This window comes from Camelina sativa, chromosome 14, assembly GCF_030686135.1.
Source record: "Camelina sativa cultivar CO46 ecotype springtype chromosome 14, ASM3068613v1".
NCBI lineage: Eukaryota > Viridiplantae > Streptophyta > Magnoliopsida > Brassicales > Brassicaceae > Camelina > Camelina sativa.
Window position 1 is genome coordinate 31,168,770 of NC_141893.1, and position 17,930 is coordinate 31,186,699.

Sequence of the window (17,930 nt, forward strand, 5' to 3'; positions counted from 1 at the left end):
CTTCAGTAGTTACGAGAGCCCTTCCATTGCCAAGACAAACAAGTACGGCGAGAGGGGATCCCCCTGCCTTAAGCCTTTGGCACCTCGAAACAAACCACACAATTCGCCATTTACACAAGCTGAGAAGCTGTTTGTGGTTATACACTGCTCGATCAAAGAGATGAAGTGGCTAGGGAATTCCATTACTTTAAGGATACCAATGATTTATTCCCAATGAACCGAGTCAAATGCCTTAGTGAGGTCGATTTTGAGCAGGCCTCTCGAAGAGATATTCTTGAGGTTATACCCTTGGACAAGCTCGGTAGCCAACAACACATTTTCCACTAGAAGTCGTCCCAGAATGAATGCGGATTGAGCATTGGAGATCATATCTGGGAGAACTTGCTTTAATCTGTTAGCCAAAATTTTTGACACAATCTTGTAGAGGGTGTTACAGCAGGCGATAGGGCGGAATTCTGTAACCCGTTGAGCATTTGGGATTTTGGGGATGAGAGTAATGATCGTGGCATTCCATTGCTTAAGCATTTTCCAATTGGAGTTCTTTAGCAATTGGAAAATGCTTAAGCAATGGAATGCCACGATCATTACTCTCCCAGTGTGCTGTGAAAAAACTCTACACAGTAGCCATCAGGGCCAGGAGCTTTATTTTTTGGCAGCGAGAATACAACGTTTTTGATCTCCAATGGTGTGATAGGGGTTTTGAGGATGTGCACTGCAGCTTGGGAGCATCATTGTGGTACCAACTCTACAAGGTCATAAAGGGATGTAGTGAATGATTGGTTCTGCTCACCAAGGAGTCGCTTGTAGAAGTCCACCACCATTGTCTGAATACCCTGACTAGTGTCCACCACCTGATCGTTATTATCCAGAAGGAAGATAATTTCATTAAAACCTTGTCTCGTGATAATAGCACGGTGGAAAAATCTTGAATTTTTGTCGCCATCCTCAAGCCAGAAAATATGAGATTTTTGTCTTAGATAGGACTCCTCTATTTTAGCAAGGAAATACCATTCACTGTGTGCTTCATTCTCCTCCATGATCGCATTAGATGATGGGTTGCTGAGGAGTTCTTGTTGACATTTAAGAAGATTATTATACGCCACTTGAACCTGCTTCTCGATACCAGAATAGTTCTCTTTGTTGAACTCCCTTATCACCGATTTGAGTTCTTTTAGGCGTTTGGATACTCTGAAAATTTTAGTCCCATCGAAAGAGAGAGAAGTCTACCATAATTTGACAAGAGGGGCGAAATTTGGATGCTAGTTGAGCAGAGTCAGGAATTTGAAAGGTTTCTTCCTTTTGGGATTCTGGATGTCTAGAAACAAGCAACATGGACTGTGGTCCGAGAAGACAGGTTCTCCAAAGACAGCAAGAGAGGAAGGAAAAGCCGAAACCCACTCATCATTAACAACGATGCGGTCCAACTTTTTGGCTACAAACCCGCCAGTATGCTTGCTTGTCCACGTGCATGTATTGCCACAGTAGGGAAGGTCAGCAAACGACGAGTTGGTAAGACACTAGTTTAGATCGCGCATACCACTGGGGAGTGAGTTCACGTCCTGCATAGAGTGTTCATGAGGCAGGAGGATTTGATTGAAGTTCCCAAGGACCATCCAAGGAAGACTCGAGAAGGAAGAATCAGCTGCTAGATCAACGATCTCATGCCATAATTCTTTCCTAGTAGAGCTACAGGATGAGGAGGCGTAGACCATGGAAATCACTAATTGCTGAGAGACAAAGGGAAGCTTTACGAGGCAAGTAATCATCTCCAAAGATTTGTTGACGATGGAAACCTAAACCAAATGATGCTAAACAATCCAGATTTTACCAAGGTCAAAGAACTCATAACTATTAGCAAAATGCCATCCAGGAAAACACGAGATACTATAGCTTGTGATTTCACCAGATTAACGCGGGTCTCTATAAGACCACCAAAAATTGGTTGGTTTTTCCTCAACATTTCCGATAACTTCTCTGCTTTACTGGGTCATTAAACCCTCTTACATTCCAACAAAAAATATCCATAAAGGATATGGGGTTTTAGAGGTTTAAGGGACCTCCAGCCCGAGCCTTACGCAGTTATTGTCTCTGCATCCTCTTGGATACCACCTTCATAAAATGATCTGACTCGGCTTCTGGTTTGTCATCCTCATCTGAGAGACTATCTGAGCTAGTATCTGAGTTGATCAAGGCAAAGTTTACCATCATCGAATCCCAATGTGTGAGTTTGAGAGGGATTTGTGGGCAAAGAAGAGCTCACACTGTTGCTGTGTGTACCTGTCTGACCTGCTCATGTTCCACTAATCAGCGGAGTGGGGACTGCCACTGCCTGAGTTGCCAAGGTTTGGGTGGGAGCCATTGGTTTATCAACCGGCTTCCAAACTGGAGTAGAAGATTAGGACTTCGACACCGTGATGTCTTTCCTTTGCTGACTCCAGATCCCGTTGACAATCGCATGTACGGCACCCCGTGAGGAAGGATCCTCGTAGAACTGGCCTAAGATGAAGTTGTCCCACGCCTTTTTTTCTTTTTAATCATGGAGTTGGGAATTGTCACACAGGCCTCACCGGAGTCTAGGGTGAAAGGAGTTCCCTTCTTTTCAAGTTTAGCTGAAGATCCAGCAACCAGATTCCTCCAAGGGGCGTCCGGAGTCTGGGGATTATCGTCAACTTGTTGGGGAACAACAGGGTTCGCCATTACGGGAGAAAGAAGGGGCATAGGATCCCCAACAGTTCCCTCCACCGATTTACCAGGTAATTGTGCCAAAGAATTGACAACATTAGCTGGGGCTTTTGAATTAGGGTTTCCAGTTTCAGCCGTCGACGCCTCAAGGGGAGCGAGATGGTTTACATCAGACTTGATATGGTTAGCCAAGGTCTTAGGAACCTCAGGTAACATCCCAGAACTATTTGGCAGGGGCGAAGAACCAGCTAAAATCGAGATAATAGGCGGTGAGAATAGGATTTCTTTAAATGGGGTAGAGCGACACTAGTGGGGTGACCGCGAGGAAGTGTTTTTTTGGGTTTCTTTTTGGTCATGGTGCTTGGAGGGAACCGACGCCAAGATCGCCGAAGGTGAAAAGAGAAAAAAAGGGATCGCGTTATCATCTTAGGAGAACCAGAGAGAAGCGCGTGGCGCGCATGTAGACAAGAGATATATAATGTTAAATTGTCAACTCATTACGTATATTGCAAAATTTCACATCGATGTCTCTTGCATAAATATGGGAACTTAAGTTTTATAGTGTGAAATCAAAAAGATATACCAGATTAAAATATGAAAATATCAAAGGATAGTCAATGGTCATAACTCTCTATTATTTATTTGTTAGTTTTCTTGACCAAGTTGCTAAGTTTTTCCTTGGCCTATAAGAACATCAACCTACCATGGTTTCAAACTGTAATCTGAAATCTTTTTTCAAGTTGTAGGCAGTTTTTTATATCAAAAAGTTGTTATGGCAACGGAGCGATCAAGCTCAATCATCCTCCTTTCTGTTCTTGTGCTTGCTTTGGTCTTCTCTCCTACACTTCCATGTCAAGCAGCTCGAGTGCATCTCGATGGTAAGCTAACTTTCTTAAATTAACAACCCGTCGCGATTTTCCTATAAGGTGAATTTATTTATATATAACTTTTGTTATTGTGACAGCTGAAGGACGTATGCTGATTAGACTACCACAGCTGATTAGAGCACCACCGCCGCCAATTCGCTTTTGCCCTGCTTGTGCGTGCTGTGCACCAGCTCCAAAAGGTTCTTGCTGCCCTTGCCGATGCACCAACAATCCCTAAAGAATGCGACTCTGCTTTCTGCTAGCCTGCGTACGTGTTTGATATATGTAAACTTGTATATGTGTACTATTGAATAAGCAAATCAACCTTAAACTCTGTATTTCACTGATTTGGAAACAGAAGTGCCGAGTGCGTCATACGTATTTTGTCTTAGAAACGTTTATGGTACTACTATTACTATTAGACTGGGTGGTTTAGTCGTCTTCGAAAGACCCAAAAACGTATGGCATACCCGTAAATCGTTAATTCTCTGGTTACACTTTGCGAAACAAAGTGGAAAATAATACACCAATTAAAAACGTATAATTCACAAGTAAAAGTAGATATATGGTGTAAGAATCGTAACTATAAATATCCCATTAACTAGTGGATTTAAGAAAAAGAAGACAAATAAAAACTAGTGGACAAAGAAAAAGAAAATGGAAAAACTAATTTTTAAAATTTCAATAGATATCATCCAACGAGTAATTTGTTGTTTCTTGACCTATATATACACATCATCCTACTATGGTTTCAAACTGCAATCTGAAATTTTATTAAGTTTCTAAGCATTTTTTTTAATCAGAAAAGCTGCAATGGCTACCAAACGATCAAGCTCAATCATCCTCCTTTCTTTTCTTGTACTTGCTTTAGTCCTCTCTCCAATCCTTCCATGTCAAGCAACTCGAGCGCATCTAGATGGTACGTAAGCTAATCTTTTGGAATTAGAAATACCTTGCGGTTTTCCTTACATGAATCTTTTACCTTCTCCGTACAGCTGAAAGGCGTATGCTGAGGCGCATATGTCCTTCGTGTGTGTGTTGTGCACCAGCTCCACCAGGTGCTTGCTGCCCATGTCGATGCCCAAAAAATCCCTAAAATTTTCAACTTTGATTTCGTCTAGCAGTTTATCATATGTGTTTAATGCTAGGTTTAATGTATCTTAATAACATGTGAATATCAAAAGATACGGCTACATATATTAATCTTGTCACTCAGCCATTCTACATTTTGATTATGATATGATATCCTCTAAGTGGGACACAGAACTATGTTATACACGTACATGTTTTGGCTTTTAGCTTCGTTGAGATATTATTAAAAATAGACGGTCAAAGTTTGAGGGACCTTTGACTTTTTCATTCAACACACGAAGAGAGACTTTGAATATTAAAGTGAACTATGGGAAAGTCATCTTTGAAAAGGCATATAAATATGATATACCTTAACCCTCTCTAATAACACTAAGCATAACCAAGATCAATGGTGTTTCACAGTGGAAAATTCATCTTTCTGAAGCTCGTCCTCTTCTCGCTACTTCTTCTTCCCTTGTCCAAAAGCAACGCTACTCGTATCCCACGAGGTAATTCAAGTAATCAAATCTATCTATATAACTAAAATAGTTCCCAATGGATTAGTATAATGATATGTATGAATCAATCTTTCTTGGTATGTAATCTACATATCAGCTCCTATTGGCCCGAGAAGACCAATTTGCCCGGCTTGTGTATGCTGTGAGCCAGCTCCGCTAGGAAGTTGCTGCAGATGTTGTGCATCCCCTATCGTCACTCAAGCTCATCCCCCCTCTCAATCTCCATGAAACAAAAAATAACATTAAAAAGCTTGACTCGGTACAAAAAGAAAGAAGAATAAAAAAGAGTCTTTTAAAGTCCATGTTTCTTTGTTTCCATGTCTTGATCATAAACATTAAAGTCAACTAGAGTTTAGTTTTTCAACCATTGACCAAAACTTTGATTAATGCAACAATATTGGTACATTAACCAAAACATATGCCGATATACACTTAGAAATTAATAAATAAAACCTACAAATCTAAAGACCTAAACTCATCAAATCAACAGAACAGCGACAACATGGACAACTTGGATCCCGTGTAAGCCAAGAATCAATACACAAAAGGTGAAACACATGTCCACACTTTTGTAATCGCCTCATCTGATGATCATCCTCGTACTCTTCCAAACAAATCGGACAAAAACGTTTGCCACCCCCTTCTTCTTCTCCTCGTCCTCCTTCCTCTTCTTTAATATCTTTGTACACTAGGGCTTTCCTGTGTCCGGTTTCAATATCTTGTTCAGGCTGTGGAGTTTGGTGGATTGTCTCGGGAGGAGGTAATCCCGTTTGAGTGGAACTTACATCACCGCAACAGCTACCACAACAGATGACGATCAACGAGATGATGAAGAAAACAATGAGAATTTCTTCAGGAGTGTCCATCCTCGTCACACTACGTTACTCGTTCGTTCCTACCACAAGGAAAATATCAAAACGTGATTTCTTTAGTTTATTAAAAGAATATAGTATTTATCGTATCAGGAATTAGAGTTTTTATTTTCCTCTTCCTCTTGTTTTTCGGATTCCTAATCATGCGTAAAAAACTGGAGGCGAGAGAACAACATACTTGCATACCAAACCAATGAGAAACTCTAGACGACGTCGTTTACTTTGGAAGTAGGGTTTCAAAAGTCAACTTTTCTTGACTTTTGGTCAAAACTTTTTTAATTAATGCCAAATTGTATTTATAGAATATATATATACTTATATAGTCGTCACTGAGTTTTACATTATCTACTACACACACAAAATCAAGGATACATATATATATATATATATATATATATATATATTTTTTTTTTTTGTTAACAATATTAAAGGATAAATCATTCAGGTTTGAAACGCAATGTAATTTGGTTGAATTAAAAAAAAAGATTAACATAAACATTGTATGAACACAAAACTAAAACTTTTGATTCAGCATCTTCAAAAGTCACCATGGCTTATAATAACAACACATGGACCAGCATCAAGCAGATACTTTTAATCGCAGCCATGGTTTTATCTTCTGCGTCTTACACTAGGTAAGAAGAAGCAGCCGAGTGTAACAACATACTGATTATGTCCAAAAACTTATATGTAAAATTATACGGCTCTGTTTCATTTCATGTATCAGCATCAATCTATTGTAAGTAAATAAAGTGATGTTTTGTTGTTTAAGAAATAATAAAGTAAAGTTTTGATGTTTTGTTTGTAAGATTGCAACATATCTCAAGCATATAAACTCATGCATCTCTCTTTCATTGATTCTCCAAAAGAATACTCATATAGAGATTTGTCTCTGTAACTAACTACTTAGTTAGACTGCGATAGATCTTTGGTTTAGATATAAACTAAGCTTCTTCTAGGCAATGACGAATAATCGATAAAATCGAAAAGGGTTTTTAAGGTTTCATTGTGTTTATCTTCCTTGGACAAGGCCACTAAAGACTTGGCTATTTCCAGCAAGAGTTGCTTCCCATTCAATAGAAGACAAGAGTATCTGCGAGAGCGATATAACCACTTGCTTCATGTTTGGTCTTAGAATCGGATCATCATCCACGCATTGCTTTGCCAACATAGCAATCTGTCCACCAAAAATTCATTCACAATGAAAGAAACAATCATATGGTTACTACATTTTTCAAACTACTAACCATTTGTTTATTAGCTTACCTTGTACAAACAGTCGTGCGGGTATAAATCCATCATGTTGGGGTCAACAGACTCCTTCAAACTTAACATGTTCATCGGGTCTGGTGAGTTCTTAAGTGCTGCTAACATCTGCAATTGTAAAAGAAAAGCAAATAAGGGCTTTGGGAAATGAATTTTGCATCAAAGAAGCATAATGGTTCAAAACTCCAAGAACTTACAATAGATGCCAATGGACGTCTTTCTGGATTCTTAGTGCCCATTGCCTCCGTTCTTATAACAGCTTCTCTTCCAGATATAATCTCGAAAAGAACAACACCAAAGGCATAAACATCACTTTTTGAGGTGGCACGACCATCACTTAGATATCTGCAAAAGAAGAGACACTCTCCAGATGAGAATTCAGAAAGGTGTTCTTGTATTAAAACTCAATGTAGCTTCAGGTTTTTCAAATGCTTACTCTGGTGCAAGATAACCATATGTACCAACAACTTTAGTAACTGAAATTTCTCCCTCTCCAGTTTTCTCAACCAGTTTTGCAAGTCCAAAATCCGATATCTAGACACATGCAAGTATAAGATCAACTACGCTTTCCTCTATTCAAATCACAACATGTAAGAAGTTTCATAAGTTCAGACTCAAACCTTAGCCCTGAATGCCTCGTCAAGCAAAATATTGCTTGTCTTGATATCTCTATGGACATAATGAGTCTTAGTATGTTCATGAATATATTCCAAGCCTCTTGCTGCGTCTAGTGCAATCTGATTCCTCATTATCCATGACAGTGGGGTATTGCCTTCAAGAACATCAAGAACTATATCATTATCATCATCTTTTTGTTAGTTCTTGTTGGTATTATTAGTCTCTTTACCTTTGCTCTGAGGATCATGCAAATGGTTTTTCAGCATTCCCTTTTGGACATACTCATACACTACGAAAAGCTCGTCAACAGTTGCAGCGTAACCAATCAATTCTACCTTTGACAAGAACAAAACCAAACCCAAGAGTCATAATCTCGAATCACTTTAGATGCATAATAAAGATTACATACATTACACAAAGGCAATTACCAGATTGGAATGATGAACTTTGCAAAGCACTTTCATCTCTGCTGCAAACTCTTTAGTTTTTGTAGCAGTCATCCTTTTGACAGCAACTTCCTGTAACAAGTTTAACCAAATATTACAACGAGTAAAGCTACTAAGACAACTCAAAACTTGGAAATGAAGATGTGACTTAAGCACAAACCTGTTCTCTAAGTAGACCACAGTATACTGAACCATAATTTCCATGACCAAGAAGATTAGAATCCGAAAACTCATCTGTAGCCGCACGAATTTCTTCATAAGTAAACACCATAGGCTTCTCTATCTCAAACATTCCGTCACCAAGAGCTACATTCATCCAAGAGAAAAACCAATAAAAAACTCTTTCAAAAACAAACCACAGAAGATGGAAAACTACAAACCAGACCTTTAGGAATAGCAACAACTTGATGATGACTCTGAGTTTCACCATTGGTTTGTCTAAAATCCCCGGATCTGCAGCAGTTATACCGACCAGAGCCGCAAAAGAAACCGGATTTTCTAAGGATTTGGAAGCTGTGTCCATTGCCATCTTCATCACTGGAACTGCAACTAGATGATCTCAAACAGATACATACAAGTATGCACACCACAAGAAGCGCAAGCACAACTCCAAGACCACCAACAATCCATATATAAGGCACATGACCACCACTCTTTTCAGTATGATTCACCTGGTCAGCTTTCCAAATTTGGAAACACACATACATAAATCTGAATTTAAGTTTCAGGACACTAAAAATAGAAACTTGAGATTCAGATCAGACAAAAACAAGATAACACAGAAACCAAACCTGAGATATTGCCATTGATTGCTGATGCAGGCGCAGGAGAAGGAGCTGGTGGATTAATCTTATTTGTCTCATAAGGCTCTCCAGGTACTTAAACAATAAAACTCAAGATCACTAACTTGTTCGTCTTAAAAACCCTAACTTTGGCATTAAAAATCGAAACTTTCTTACCGGAATCAAGTGGGATGTAAAGGAGATCACCAGCTGTGAAATTATCAGGACTCAACATCCCATTAACTTCTTCAATCCGATCCATACTAACACCAAACCGGCTCGAGAGAGATTGTACACTATCTCCATCCACAGCAACGTAGCTCATAAGATAGTTCCAGAGACCACTAGAGCAACCACAAAGAAGCTGAACGGAAACCACCGACGCAGCACGAGCTTCTCTAGTCGTATTCGGTGGAAACGCGAGACCAGAGTAAGCAGAGACCACAGCATCGTAAACGTAACCAAGGCTTTGCCTGATTGTGAATGTTGTGTTCGTTGCGTATTGATGAGTCGTGGTGAGACAAGAACAGTTCTTTTTAACATAGATGTAACCTCCGGAGGTGTCTGCTGTTATGTCTGCTGGTAACACATCGAACATGCTTTGGATTACTGAGAAAGATTGGTTTTGGTTTGGTTTGAAAGCGAGGAAAGAAGTACAGAGACGAGTTGTGTCTGAGCAATTCATTGGTTTTGAGTATGAGAAATTTGGTAAAAGAGTCAAGAAGAAGATGAAGAAGATGAGATTCATTGTAGAAGAAACCTAAGTTTAAAAAATCAGAATCGAAAGAAGGGTTTTTTTAAGGGATTAAGGAAGAAAGAATACTTGATTTGTTGAGTTTAGTGGTGAATTGAGATTTGGGTTTTGGTTGGTTTGGTTAATGGAGATGAGAAACAAGTAGAGAAGAGACGAAATCAGCCATGGAAGGAAGGAGTGAAGCTCACACACTCTCTTGTCGGACTGAAAAAAAAAATCTTAATTGATGATAGGGGAAAATGTCAAAAAATAATAGTAATAATTTATTAAATATCCAAAATAAGACCATGTTCTTTGTCAAAATAAATTTTATATTATATTTATGAATGATCGATCATACTAACCCAAATTTATATGAAGGGATTTTGTAAAAGTGATTAGACATTTAAGATTTAATTAGGTTTGGTGTTTGGTTTAAATACCTAATACACTTTATGTGTCACACTATTGTTATTTTCCGGACTTGAGGATGATCAGCGTCGGTTCAAGATCAACTTCAACTATTTTTATTTTTATTTTAAGTTTCTCACTTAATATGTTTATCAATCAAGATGAAAATTTTTAAGTTAATCACAATACTAAATTAATACTACTATGATATATTGTTTTACGTAAATAAAAGTGATAATATTATTTAAATTATAACTAGAATTCATTTTTTGAAATAATAGTACTGTACTAGATACATTTAGCTACTGCATTGAATAGCATTAACTACACACAGTAAAATATATTGCTTTGTTGAAAGAAAAAAACAGATAACATGGGGAAAACTGGAAAAGATTATATAACTTACAAGGTAGAAAATGACTAATATCTAGTATCTACAAACAAACAAAAAATGATATTAGAAATGGATTAGTAGAAAAAACGGCCAACATATAGAAATAGATTAATTAAGCAAAAGTTTTGAAGATTTTGTGCTTTATCGATTCGGAAGTAATGATACTCGAAAAGATTTGAGAAAACGACAGTTTAGGCAAAAAAAATATAAGAAAAATAGGTTTATATTTAAACAAAGGTTTAAGCAAGTGATGAGTTAAAAAGAAGGTACAGAGAACAATGAGCTGTTACTGACAAAAGACAGTTTGGTTCTGTCCCACCACACACCTCTCAGATCACATTATGGGAACCTTTGATGCTGAGTTCTTCTAAAGAGAAAGTCACAGTTTTTGTCTTCTTTTCATAAATTATTTTTAGTCAAATTGACGCAAGAGAAGAAGATTCAAAAGTCAGAGTTGAGTAAATATCACATATGTTCTGATTCATCGTAGGACTTCTCAAGTAGTCTAGCTGTCTAGGCACGTACGGTTTATAAATTTGATACAAAATCTTTGATTGAACTAAAACCCCATTGTTCTAACTACGATTGATATTCTTTTAGTTCGATGCTATCGTAAACAAATACATTTTCCTTGTCCCTCACAACATTATTACCAGTTTTAAGAAAAATAATCACAATTCTTGAGCTCAACGTCATCTTGTACTAGTCTTGCCAGTGGTGTATATGCGGATTTTGTGGATTGGACCACAACTAAAAGTCTAAAACGATACAACTTTAGTGTGGCTTTGATTACTAATTGGGCCACCTTTATTTTCATGTGAGTCCATGGACCATCATATGAATGATTGAAGCCGAAACATTTTTAAAACATAGTTTTACTTGTTTTGTTTTGTTTTGACATAGTTTACTTGCTTTTTGGGGACATATAATTTATCAACTAATTTTGTTTTTTTTCGTCAATTTATCAACTTATAGTTTCTACTTTTTTTTCTTACATTAGATCTTATCCAGAAATCGAATCTAATCAATACTTTGCATTTAGAGTTAGAATGGTTATTATGTATATGAAATATATCTATATTAACATTTTTGAAGTACATTTTGTGTTATGTCCTTTTAGTTTTGTTTATTTCAAAAATTATTTACAACATTAACTCTTAAAAATTTCCAAAAATAACATTGTTCCATATTTTGTTTCCTAAATATTTTACATTCCATTCCAACTAAAAAATAACAACAATCAATATGGAAATATAATCTATGATATATTTAACCACACATTTTGTTGTGTTTTGAAGATATTATATATCTGAATACTTTGCAAAAAAAAGAAAACAACAATTTGATTCTCATTTTATTTTCCAAAACCTGTGAGCTTTGTCATTGACATTTATTTAAATATTATAATTAACATAAATAAACTTAATAAAAATTTTAAATATTACAAATATGTAAAAATAAAAAGTTTAAAATATTATATAATGTGGTTAAATAGTAGAGGAGTTATAAAGAGAAAATGTTGGAATCAATAAAATATTATTAAACTTTTGATAACACGGGTTAAATCCTCATTTTATTATTTGTCAACACTACTAATATTAGAAATTTAACATATAAAACCAAGTTGATTTAACTAAGATTTTGTAAAATAATTAAATCATTAGGAAAAATGTAACTTAATTACAGCATATAAATTACTTATTATGTATTTAGACTCTTATTTTTTGTTATAATAATTAAAATCAAAATAGAATCTCAAACCCTAAACAAAACAAACTAAATATAACAAATAAATGGTCATGAAGTGTATTGCGGATTTAAAAAATAATATAAATATTTTAGGCGTACAACAACCAGAAAATTTAGTTATTACTCTATTTACAAAACATCCAATATTTAACAAATAAATACGATATAAAATATAAATTATAAAAAAAAATTATATGTCGGTGTACCACGGATTAAGATCTAGTTGTTTGGTAATAATTCATACAGTATTGCAAAGTGTCTAATTTGTTTCTAGATGCTTTAGTTTGCTACATGAAATAGTAAATGCAACTATTTTATAATGTTCTAATAAAATCATAAAAGTATTTGACATTTTCAGCCAACTGAAGGATGCATTCTAAAAGAAAAATAATGCATGAACCTTAGCTTCTTCCACGAAGAAAGAAAACACTCAGCACAAAAACAATTATCACACGTTGGATATATATAGAAACGAATCTTTTGCACTATGAAAATGCATACAAATAATTGAGCACACAGAATAGATAACGCTTTTATCATGAGATTAGACTTGACAACACAAACATTATCGATTGGGTGATACAAATAGTAAAGTGCAGAACAAAATGATAATCATTCGATAATTCATCAGATATACTCAATTTTTATTTGGTGGAGGAGCCTTATCAAACGAACGGACCCATGAAGAAAGAGTCCTAACATTTATTGATTTTTACCACTGCGTACTATTGCTTTTTTCTCAGATTTGACATTAATTTCACGATTTGTTTTATTCCTTACCACTTCCTTTCTTTCTTTTTTTCTTTTCTGGAGTCGGCTATTTTTTTCGTATGTGTACGATAGTAATCGTAGCCGTTGGTTTTGAGTTTCAACGGTTGTGATTAAAAAACATATCAGGGGGATCTCAAAATCGGAATGAACTGTACAACTTTTGTCTACCGTCCAGATAGAGAGATCAAGTACTGTCAGTCTCAGAGATTCGGTCTCTATATCTCTTTTAGTCTCTGTCTTACTCAACTCTATTGCCACGTTGCTTCCATAATCAAAACGCGCGATCTACCAAACACTGTTTCCGCGTTTTGCTTTTTTTCCAAACTACTACAATAAGGTTAACACATATTTTTCTTGTCAAAATGTGTTTAAGTTAAAATATCAAAGAAAACTATTAGTAATAAGCCATGGATTTAAAAATTAAAAGAAGAGTGAGTATAAAAAAAAATGAAGCGTGATTAAGGTTGTCTGTCAGTCTTTGTCTGTAATATTACTAAGCCGATGAAGGAGTTTGTGTAATACGGAGACAAGAAATGACCTCTGATTGATAATCTTTGTTTATTAGAATTCCCATATTAACCCTTCCGTACTTGACCAAAACTCCCCATGAGCGACTCTCTTTTGTTGGTTTGGTCTCAAACGTGGGAGGAGAACTAACCATATCCCATGGTTCGTTCATTATTTTCCTCCCTCAAATCAAAAACCAAGTCAAATATGTCCTTAATTAATGCAACACAATAGTTCTTTGTTTTAACTTTCAACCAATTGTTTTATTTATTAAATTTATTTGTTATCCTCCTTTGTATAGTGGGCAAATAGCGAGAAAGTGACTAATACTATTATAAAGAAAAACCTGAACATAAAAAAAAAAAAGCGAAGTTTTTACAATGAAACGTTATTGAGAGATAGGAGAATAACCTAGTGATAGAAAAAGAGTTTTATTTTATAACATTTATTATGTTTTCCTTGAAGGTTATTAAATTCGATCAAGCCAACAAAATATTCCTCGTATCACTTAGAGTTTAAATATGACCAAGTTGGTAAATTGGTAATGTTTGAGGGTTGTATACTTGTATCGTATGTAGTAAAATGATAACGGGAATAAAAGCGACAAAACGAAAGAGAGAGAGAGAAGGGGTTTCGTGTAAAATGTCCAAATTCAATATAACTTCAAACATTGGAATATGTGTAAGTAATGTTGTCCTATGGTGACAGACTGATGATAGGAGTGTGATCCTAACAGAGCAGAGAAAGATCGTAGAATCCTTCATTTCTTCTTATGGCAATCATATTTTAATTGGAGTAATTGGGGCTTGTAATTTTCACTTTCTCCTACATCCCTATTATTACAAATATATTTCCTTTATACATATTTTTTCAAAAAGGTCTCTTACTCTTTTAGTCTTGTATATTATATTTTCAAATAGCTATGTTATTTTTACGATACTACTAGTATTAGGATAACAGAAATAATAATAGAAAAACATTTCTCACATTTCCTTTATACTCCATTGAAATTTGAAACTAATAAAGAAATAGTACTATTTTTTTTAAAAAAGAGGCCTATGAGAGTATGAGGTTGGAATAATAAGATTTAAGAAAAAAAATATATATATAGCACGCTTTGCTTCCTCCACTAAAACTTCTGTAAGGGCAGAGAGAGAGAGATAGAAATAGAGATTGCGTGTGTTTCACACCTATAAAATTCTTTTTTCTTTTACAGTTTTTGTTTTTACTGTTTTGCTTGGTCACCAATTTTATTACTTAAACTCTGGTAAATTTCAATTTGATCCCTTTGTTATCCACTGGTTATATCACTACTGTCTCTCCTTTGATATAATTCCCAACTTACTCTCTCCTTTTCCATAAAGTTTGTCAAAGGGTCATGTGAGAGAGAAGAAGTGTAGAACCAACCATAAAGTTTTTACATTTTCCCCCTTTAAAAAGTTAAAAGCTTTTTGATTTTGTATAAAAGACTCACTTAATCACCTCTCTTGCTTCTCTCATCTCACACACCATTTCCATCTCTCCCTCTCTGTTTTGAGTGAACAAGCTGTCAACTTTTTAAAAACCTACATGAAGGGTTGTCATAGAAACGGTGAAATGGCTCCGAAGCTGCTTGACTTGATGATTCCACAAGAGAGAAGACCATGGTTTCACGATGAGAGTAACTCTGTTTTCAACACAGAGGAGAAGAAGCTTGAGCTAAAGCTTGGACCACCTGGTGGTGGTGAAGACGAGCATGGTTATTCGTTAACAAGAGACATCAAGAAAGAACCTAAAGACAAATCTATCCTCTTCTCTCCTTCCACCAAAACCACATCCCATAAAAGGTTTTTAAAACTTCATCTCTTACTTATTTTTTTGTTTTTATCTGTTTTGTATCCTTTTGACATGAAGATGTTCACTTGTTATTAGCCAATAAGGTCCCATCTATCTGCAAAGACTTTGTTCATGTCTGCTTAAGATTGGATCTCGAACAAAAAAAAGTTTTAACCTTTCTGTTCTTTTTTACCCTTTTCACATCTGATAGTTTCAGTCTTTTCAACTGCCCTTGTTACCTTGAGATTGTTCTTGTTTTACTGACAAGTTGTGTTTTGGTGTGACTTTGTGTGTTTTAAAGAACTGCTCCTGGTCCAGTGGTGGGATGGCCTCCGGTTCGGTCTTTCAGGAAGAACTTAACGAGTGGAAGCTCTTCAAAGCTTGGAAACAACTCAACAACTTCCAATGATGTCGCCCTCAAGAACCAAAATGATGATGTTAAGACAGTGGAACCAAAGAGACAAGGAGGTATGTTCGTAAAGATCAACATGTATGGTGTTCCCATTGGTCGTAAAGTCGATCTCAGTGCTCATGATAGCTATGAGCAGTTATCTTTCACAGTCGACAAGCTCTTCAGAGGTCTTCTAGCTGGTAAAATTTGAAACCTTTGAACTCTCTCTCTCGATTATGACAAAGATAGGTCTTTTATAAAAGACACAAAAGATGATTCATTCTTATGACTCTTTTTGTTTATGATATGTTATCAGCTCAAAGAGACTTATCATCGTCTATAGAAGATGAGAAACCCATCACTGGATTGTTAGATGGGAATGGAGAATATACTCTTACATATGAAGACAATGAAGGAGACAAGATGCTTGTAGGAGATGTCCCATGGCAGTAAGAATCTTTTCTTTTTCCTTTTTCTGAATCCGATTCAGCTTTTTGCTCTATGAAAAGGAGAAGCATTAGATTCCTAGTCACATATTTATTAGTATATCATAAACACACTTTGATCAGTTACAAACTTAGTTTGGTAAAAGCTATTAAAGTTTGTGGACTTTTTTAGATCACTAATATTCAGTTTTTCTTAAATTGTCAGGATGTTTGTGTCTTCTGTTAAGAGGCTGCGTGTGATTAAAACCTCTGAGATTTCTGCAGCATTAACATGTAAGTGTTGGATTTGAAATCATCTTTTACCTGTCTTAATGAGTCTTTATGTGAAGTTATAGAAATGATTTTTGAATTTTTGCAGATGGAAATGGTAAGCAAGAGAAGATGAGAAGATGAAGAAAAGGATATTTTACAGCTTTTTAAAGAAGTAGAGAGATGTTATTATTAATGGCATTTTCCCTTTAAACTTTGATGAGTTTTTTGGTCTTGACAAGTTTCTGATTCAAGTCTCTGATGTACATTATGGTTTGTTACATCTTCTTTTGGCTTTTGAGAGAGATATCATAGATGGGTTCTGTTGGAATTCAAGACCAAACAACAGTCCTGCCAAACAAAGAAATGATGATTTTTGTTGGGTATTGAGAGTAAATTTACAAAACCCTTAAGGCATTATTCACTTTTGTTTTAAAAGCTTTGGTAATGATTTGTCACACTTGATCTAACACTTTAAAGTATTGTAACTCTCAATATGTCTGTCTGCAACAAAGCATCTTTTTTGAAAAAAAGGAAAAAAAGAAAACGGTCTTTTTCTCTGCCAAAAGCTCTTTAGCTTTTATTAACTCTACTTAAGCCTATATTGTAATGAACTTGAGAGTGATAGGTTTTAAAAACATTGAACAACTTTTCTTTAAATGAGTTGTTAGGACAGATATTCAAACCAACGTCTTACCACATCGTTAGCACCTTTGTCTTGGAGACTTGGGCAACACAATAGACAATAGAGATACAAAAGGTAAAGAGTTGTTCATATATGTGTATACATTGGTGGTGGCTATGGAATATTGCAAAAGAGACTAAATTGAATGAATTTGTGAAGAGTCTTTTTCGTTGAGAGAATTTGCCTAAACTATTCAAAGCAGCAATATGAGACTTTTAATAGTTACTTTTTCGTTTTTGCCTTCGAAGACGTTCATTCTATATTCTTTTGTAGTCTACATGGCCAATTGTGTTGTCCTCAACATTTTAGGACCACTCTATCTTTATTCCAAAAGATTAGCACTCTGGTTTAAGTTCAAGCACTAAGCCCAAAATAAAATAAAATAAAAGCGTCAGTGCTACTGCTAACTGAAAACTCTAAATCTAAGATAAAGTGGTATGAACTATGAAGTGTAGAAACTTCAAATTCTAATGGAAAAAAATGTCCAATGCAAAAAAAGGGTATAAGAAGTTAATTATGTTGTCAAATGGAATATTGTGTTTTGTAGAGCTACTAGATTGTGTTTAAGGAGATGGATTTTCTCAGGTTGGTCATGGTCCTCATGGACATAAAACTTAGGTATTGTAAATGTGCAATCCATTTCATTTAACTGTGCCAT

General features: G+C 35.6%; 6 protein-coding genes across 8 annotated transcripts; 3 read left to right on the plus strand and 3 right to left on the minus strand.

Annotated features, from left to right (window-relative positions):
* Positions 1-204: 204 nt before the first annotated feature.
* On the minus strand, positions 205-1,960 carry LOC147928853 (uncharacterized). Its single transcript, XM_087486293.1, has 5 exons — positions 1,829-1,960; positions 1,538-1,727; positions 1,324-1,432; positions 741-1,188; positions 205-600 (listed from the first exon to the last, which is right to left on the minus strand). Exons 1-5 carry the CDS (start codon positions 1,958-1,960, stop codon positions 205-207), a joined length of 1,275 nt encoding a protein of 424 aa, XP_087342419.1.
* Positions 1,961-3,379: 1,419 nt separating this feature from the next.
* Positions 3,380-3,943, plus strand: LOC104742703 (uncharacterized). The gene is made up of 2 exons (XM_087483021.1): positions 3,380-3,560; positions 3,647-3,943. Exons 1-2 carry the CDS (start codon positions 3,455-3,457, stop codon positions 3,784-3,786), a joined length of 246 nt encoding a protein of 81 aa, XP_087339147.1. The 5' UTR covers positions 3,380-3,454; the 3' UTR covers positions 3,787-3,943.
* A 1,051-nt stretch (positions 3,944-4,994) lies between these two features.
* Positions 4,995-5,504, plus strand: LOC109128909 (uncharacterized). The gene is made up of 2 exons (XM_019236174.2): positions 4,995-5,128; positions 5,235-5,504. Exons 1-2 carry the CDS (start codon positions 5,029-5,031, stop codon positions 5,363-5,365), a joined length of 231 nt encoding a protein of 76 aa, XP_019091719.1. The 5' UTR covers positions 4,995-5,028; the 3' UTR covers positions 5,366-5,504.
* Positions 5,505-5,563: 59 nt separating this feature from the next.
* Positions 5,564-6,134, minus strand: LOC104742702 (RING-H2 finger protein ATL1-like). The gene has a single exon (XM_010463730.3). The coding sequence runs from the start codon at positions 6,001-6,003 to the stop codon at positions 5,599-5,601; it is 405 nt and encodes a 134-aa protein (XP_010462032.1). The 5' UTR covers positions 6,004-6,134; the 3' UTR covers positions 5,564-5,598.
* Positions 6,135-6,833: 699 nt separating this feature from the next.
* Positions 6,834-10,884, minus strand: LOC104742704 (lysM domain receptor-like kinase 3). Of its 3 annotated transcripts, none has more exons than XR_015579252.1 (11): positions 9,299-10,884; positions 9,131-9,217; positions 8,725-9,018; positions 8,500-8,645; positions 8,322-8,411; positions 8,123-8,224; positions 7,896-8,047; positions 7,712-7,809; positions 7,473-7,620; positions 7,276-7,383; positions 6,834-7,186 (listed from the first exon to the last, which is right to left on the minus strand). XR_015579252.1 is itself a non-coding variant. In XM_010463731.3 (11 exons), exons 1-11 carry the CDS (start codon positions 9,867-9,869, stop codon positions 7,022-7,024), a joined length of 1,965 nt encoding a protein of 654 aa, XP_010462033.2. In that variant the 5' UTR covers positions 9,870-10,867; the 3' UTR covers positions 6,834-7,021. The 3 variants fall into 3 exon arrangements, 2 of the variants coding, with proteins under 2 accessions (XP_010462033.2, XP_087339146.1); XM_010463731.3 differs by having other exon boundaries at positions 8,123-8,228; positions 9,299-10,867; XM_087483020.1 differs by having other exon boundaries at positions 8,123-8,228; positions 8,725-9,010; positions 9,299-10,196.
* A 3,911-nt stretch (positions 10,885-14,795) lies between these two features.
* Positions 14,796-17,025, plus strand: LOC104742705 (auxin-responsive protein IAA18). The gene is made up of 5 exons (XM_010463732.3): positions 14,796-15,512; positions 15,803-16,092; positions 16,209-16,341; positions 16,544-16,611; positions 16,697-17,025. The coding sequence occupies exons 1-5, from the start codon at positions 15,256-15,258 to the stop codon at positions 16,729-16,731; spliced, it is 783 nt and encodes a 260-aa protein (XP_010462034.2). The 5' UTR covers positions 14,796-15,255; the 3' UTR covers positions 16,732-17,025.
* The last annotated feature ends 905 nt before the right edge of the window (positions 17,026-17,930 follow it).

Excerpts from the sequence above, each read along its gene's own strand:
- LOC104742703 (XM_087483021.1), top strand. The coding sequence starts at position 3,455 with ATGGCAACGGAGCGATCAAGCTCAATCATCCTCCTTTCTGTTCTTGTG. Across the intron at positions 3,561-3,646 it reads AGCTCGAGTGCATCTCGATG|CTGAAGGACGTATGCTGATT; the intron begins GTAAGCTAACTT and ends TTATTGTGACAG.
- LOC109128909 (XM_019236174.2), top strand. The coding sequence starts at position 5,029 with ATGGTGTTTCACAGTGGAAAATTCATCTTTCTGAAGCTCGTCCTCTTC. Across the intron at positions 5,129-5,234 it reads CGCTACTCGTATCCCACGAG|CTCCTATTGGCCCGAGAAGA; the intron begins GTAATTCAAGTA and ends TCTACATATCAG.
- LOC104742702 (XM_010463730.3), bottom strand. The coding sequence starts at position 6,003 with ATGGACACTCCTGAAGAAATTCTCATTGTTTTCTTCATCATCTCGTTG.
- LOC104742704 (XM_010463731.3), bottom strand. The coding sequence starts at position 9,869 with ATGAATCTCATCTTCTTCATCTTCTTCTTGACTCTTTTACCAAATTTC. Across the intron at positions 9,218-9,298 it reads TTACATCCCACTTGATTCCG|TACCTGGAGAGCCTTATGAG; the intron begins GTAAGAAAGTTT and ends TTATTGTTTAAG. Across the intron at positions 8,646-8,724 it reads AGTTGTTGCTATTCCTAAAG|CTCTTGGTGACGGAATGTTT; the intron begins GTCTGGTTTGTA and ends GGATGAATGTAG.
- LOC147928853 (XM_087486293.1), bottom strand. The coding sequence starts at position 1,960 with ATGTTGAGGAAAAACCAACCAATTTTTGGTGGTCTTATAGAGACCCGC. Across the intron at positions 1,189-1,323 it reads GACCACAGTCCATGTTGCTT|AGTATCCAAACGCCTAAAAG; the intron begins GTTTCTAGACAT and ends TAAAATTTTCAG. Across the intron at positions 601-740 it reads TTTATGACCTTGTAGAGTTG|CACACTGGGAGAGTAATGAT; the intron begins GTACCACAATGA and ends GTTTTTTCACAG.
- LOC104742705 (XM_010463732.3), top strand. The coding sequence starts at position 15,256 with ATGAAGGGTTGTCATAGAAACGGTGAAATGGCTCCGAAGCTGCTTGAC. Across the intron at positions 15,513-15,802 it reads AAAACCACATCCCATAAAAG|AACTGCTCCTGGTCCAGTGG; the intron begins GTTTTTAAAACT and ends TGTGTTTTAAAG. Across the intron at positions 16,342-16,543 it reads GTAGGAGATGTCCCATGGCA|GATGTTTGTGTCTTCTGTTA; the intron begins GTAAGAATCTTT and ends TTAAATTGTCAG.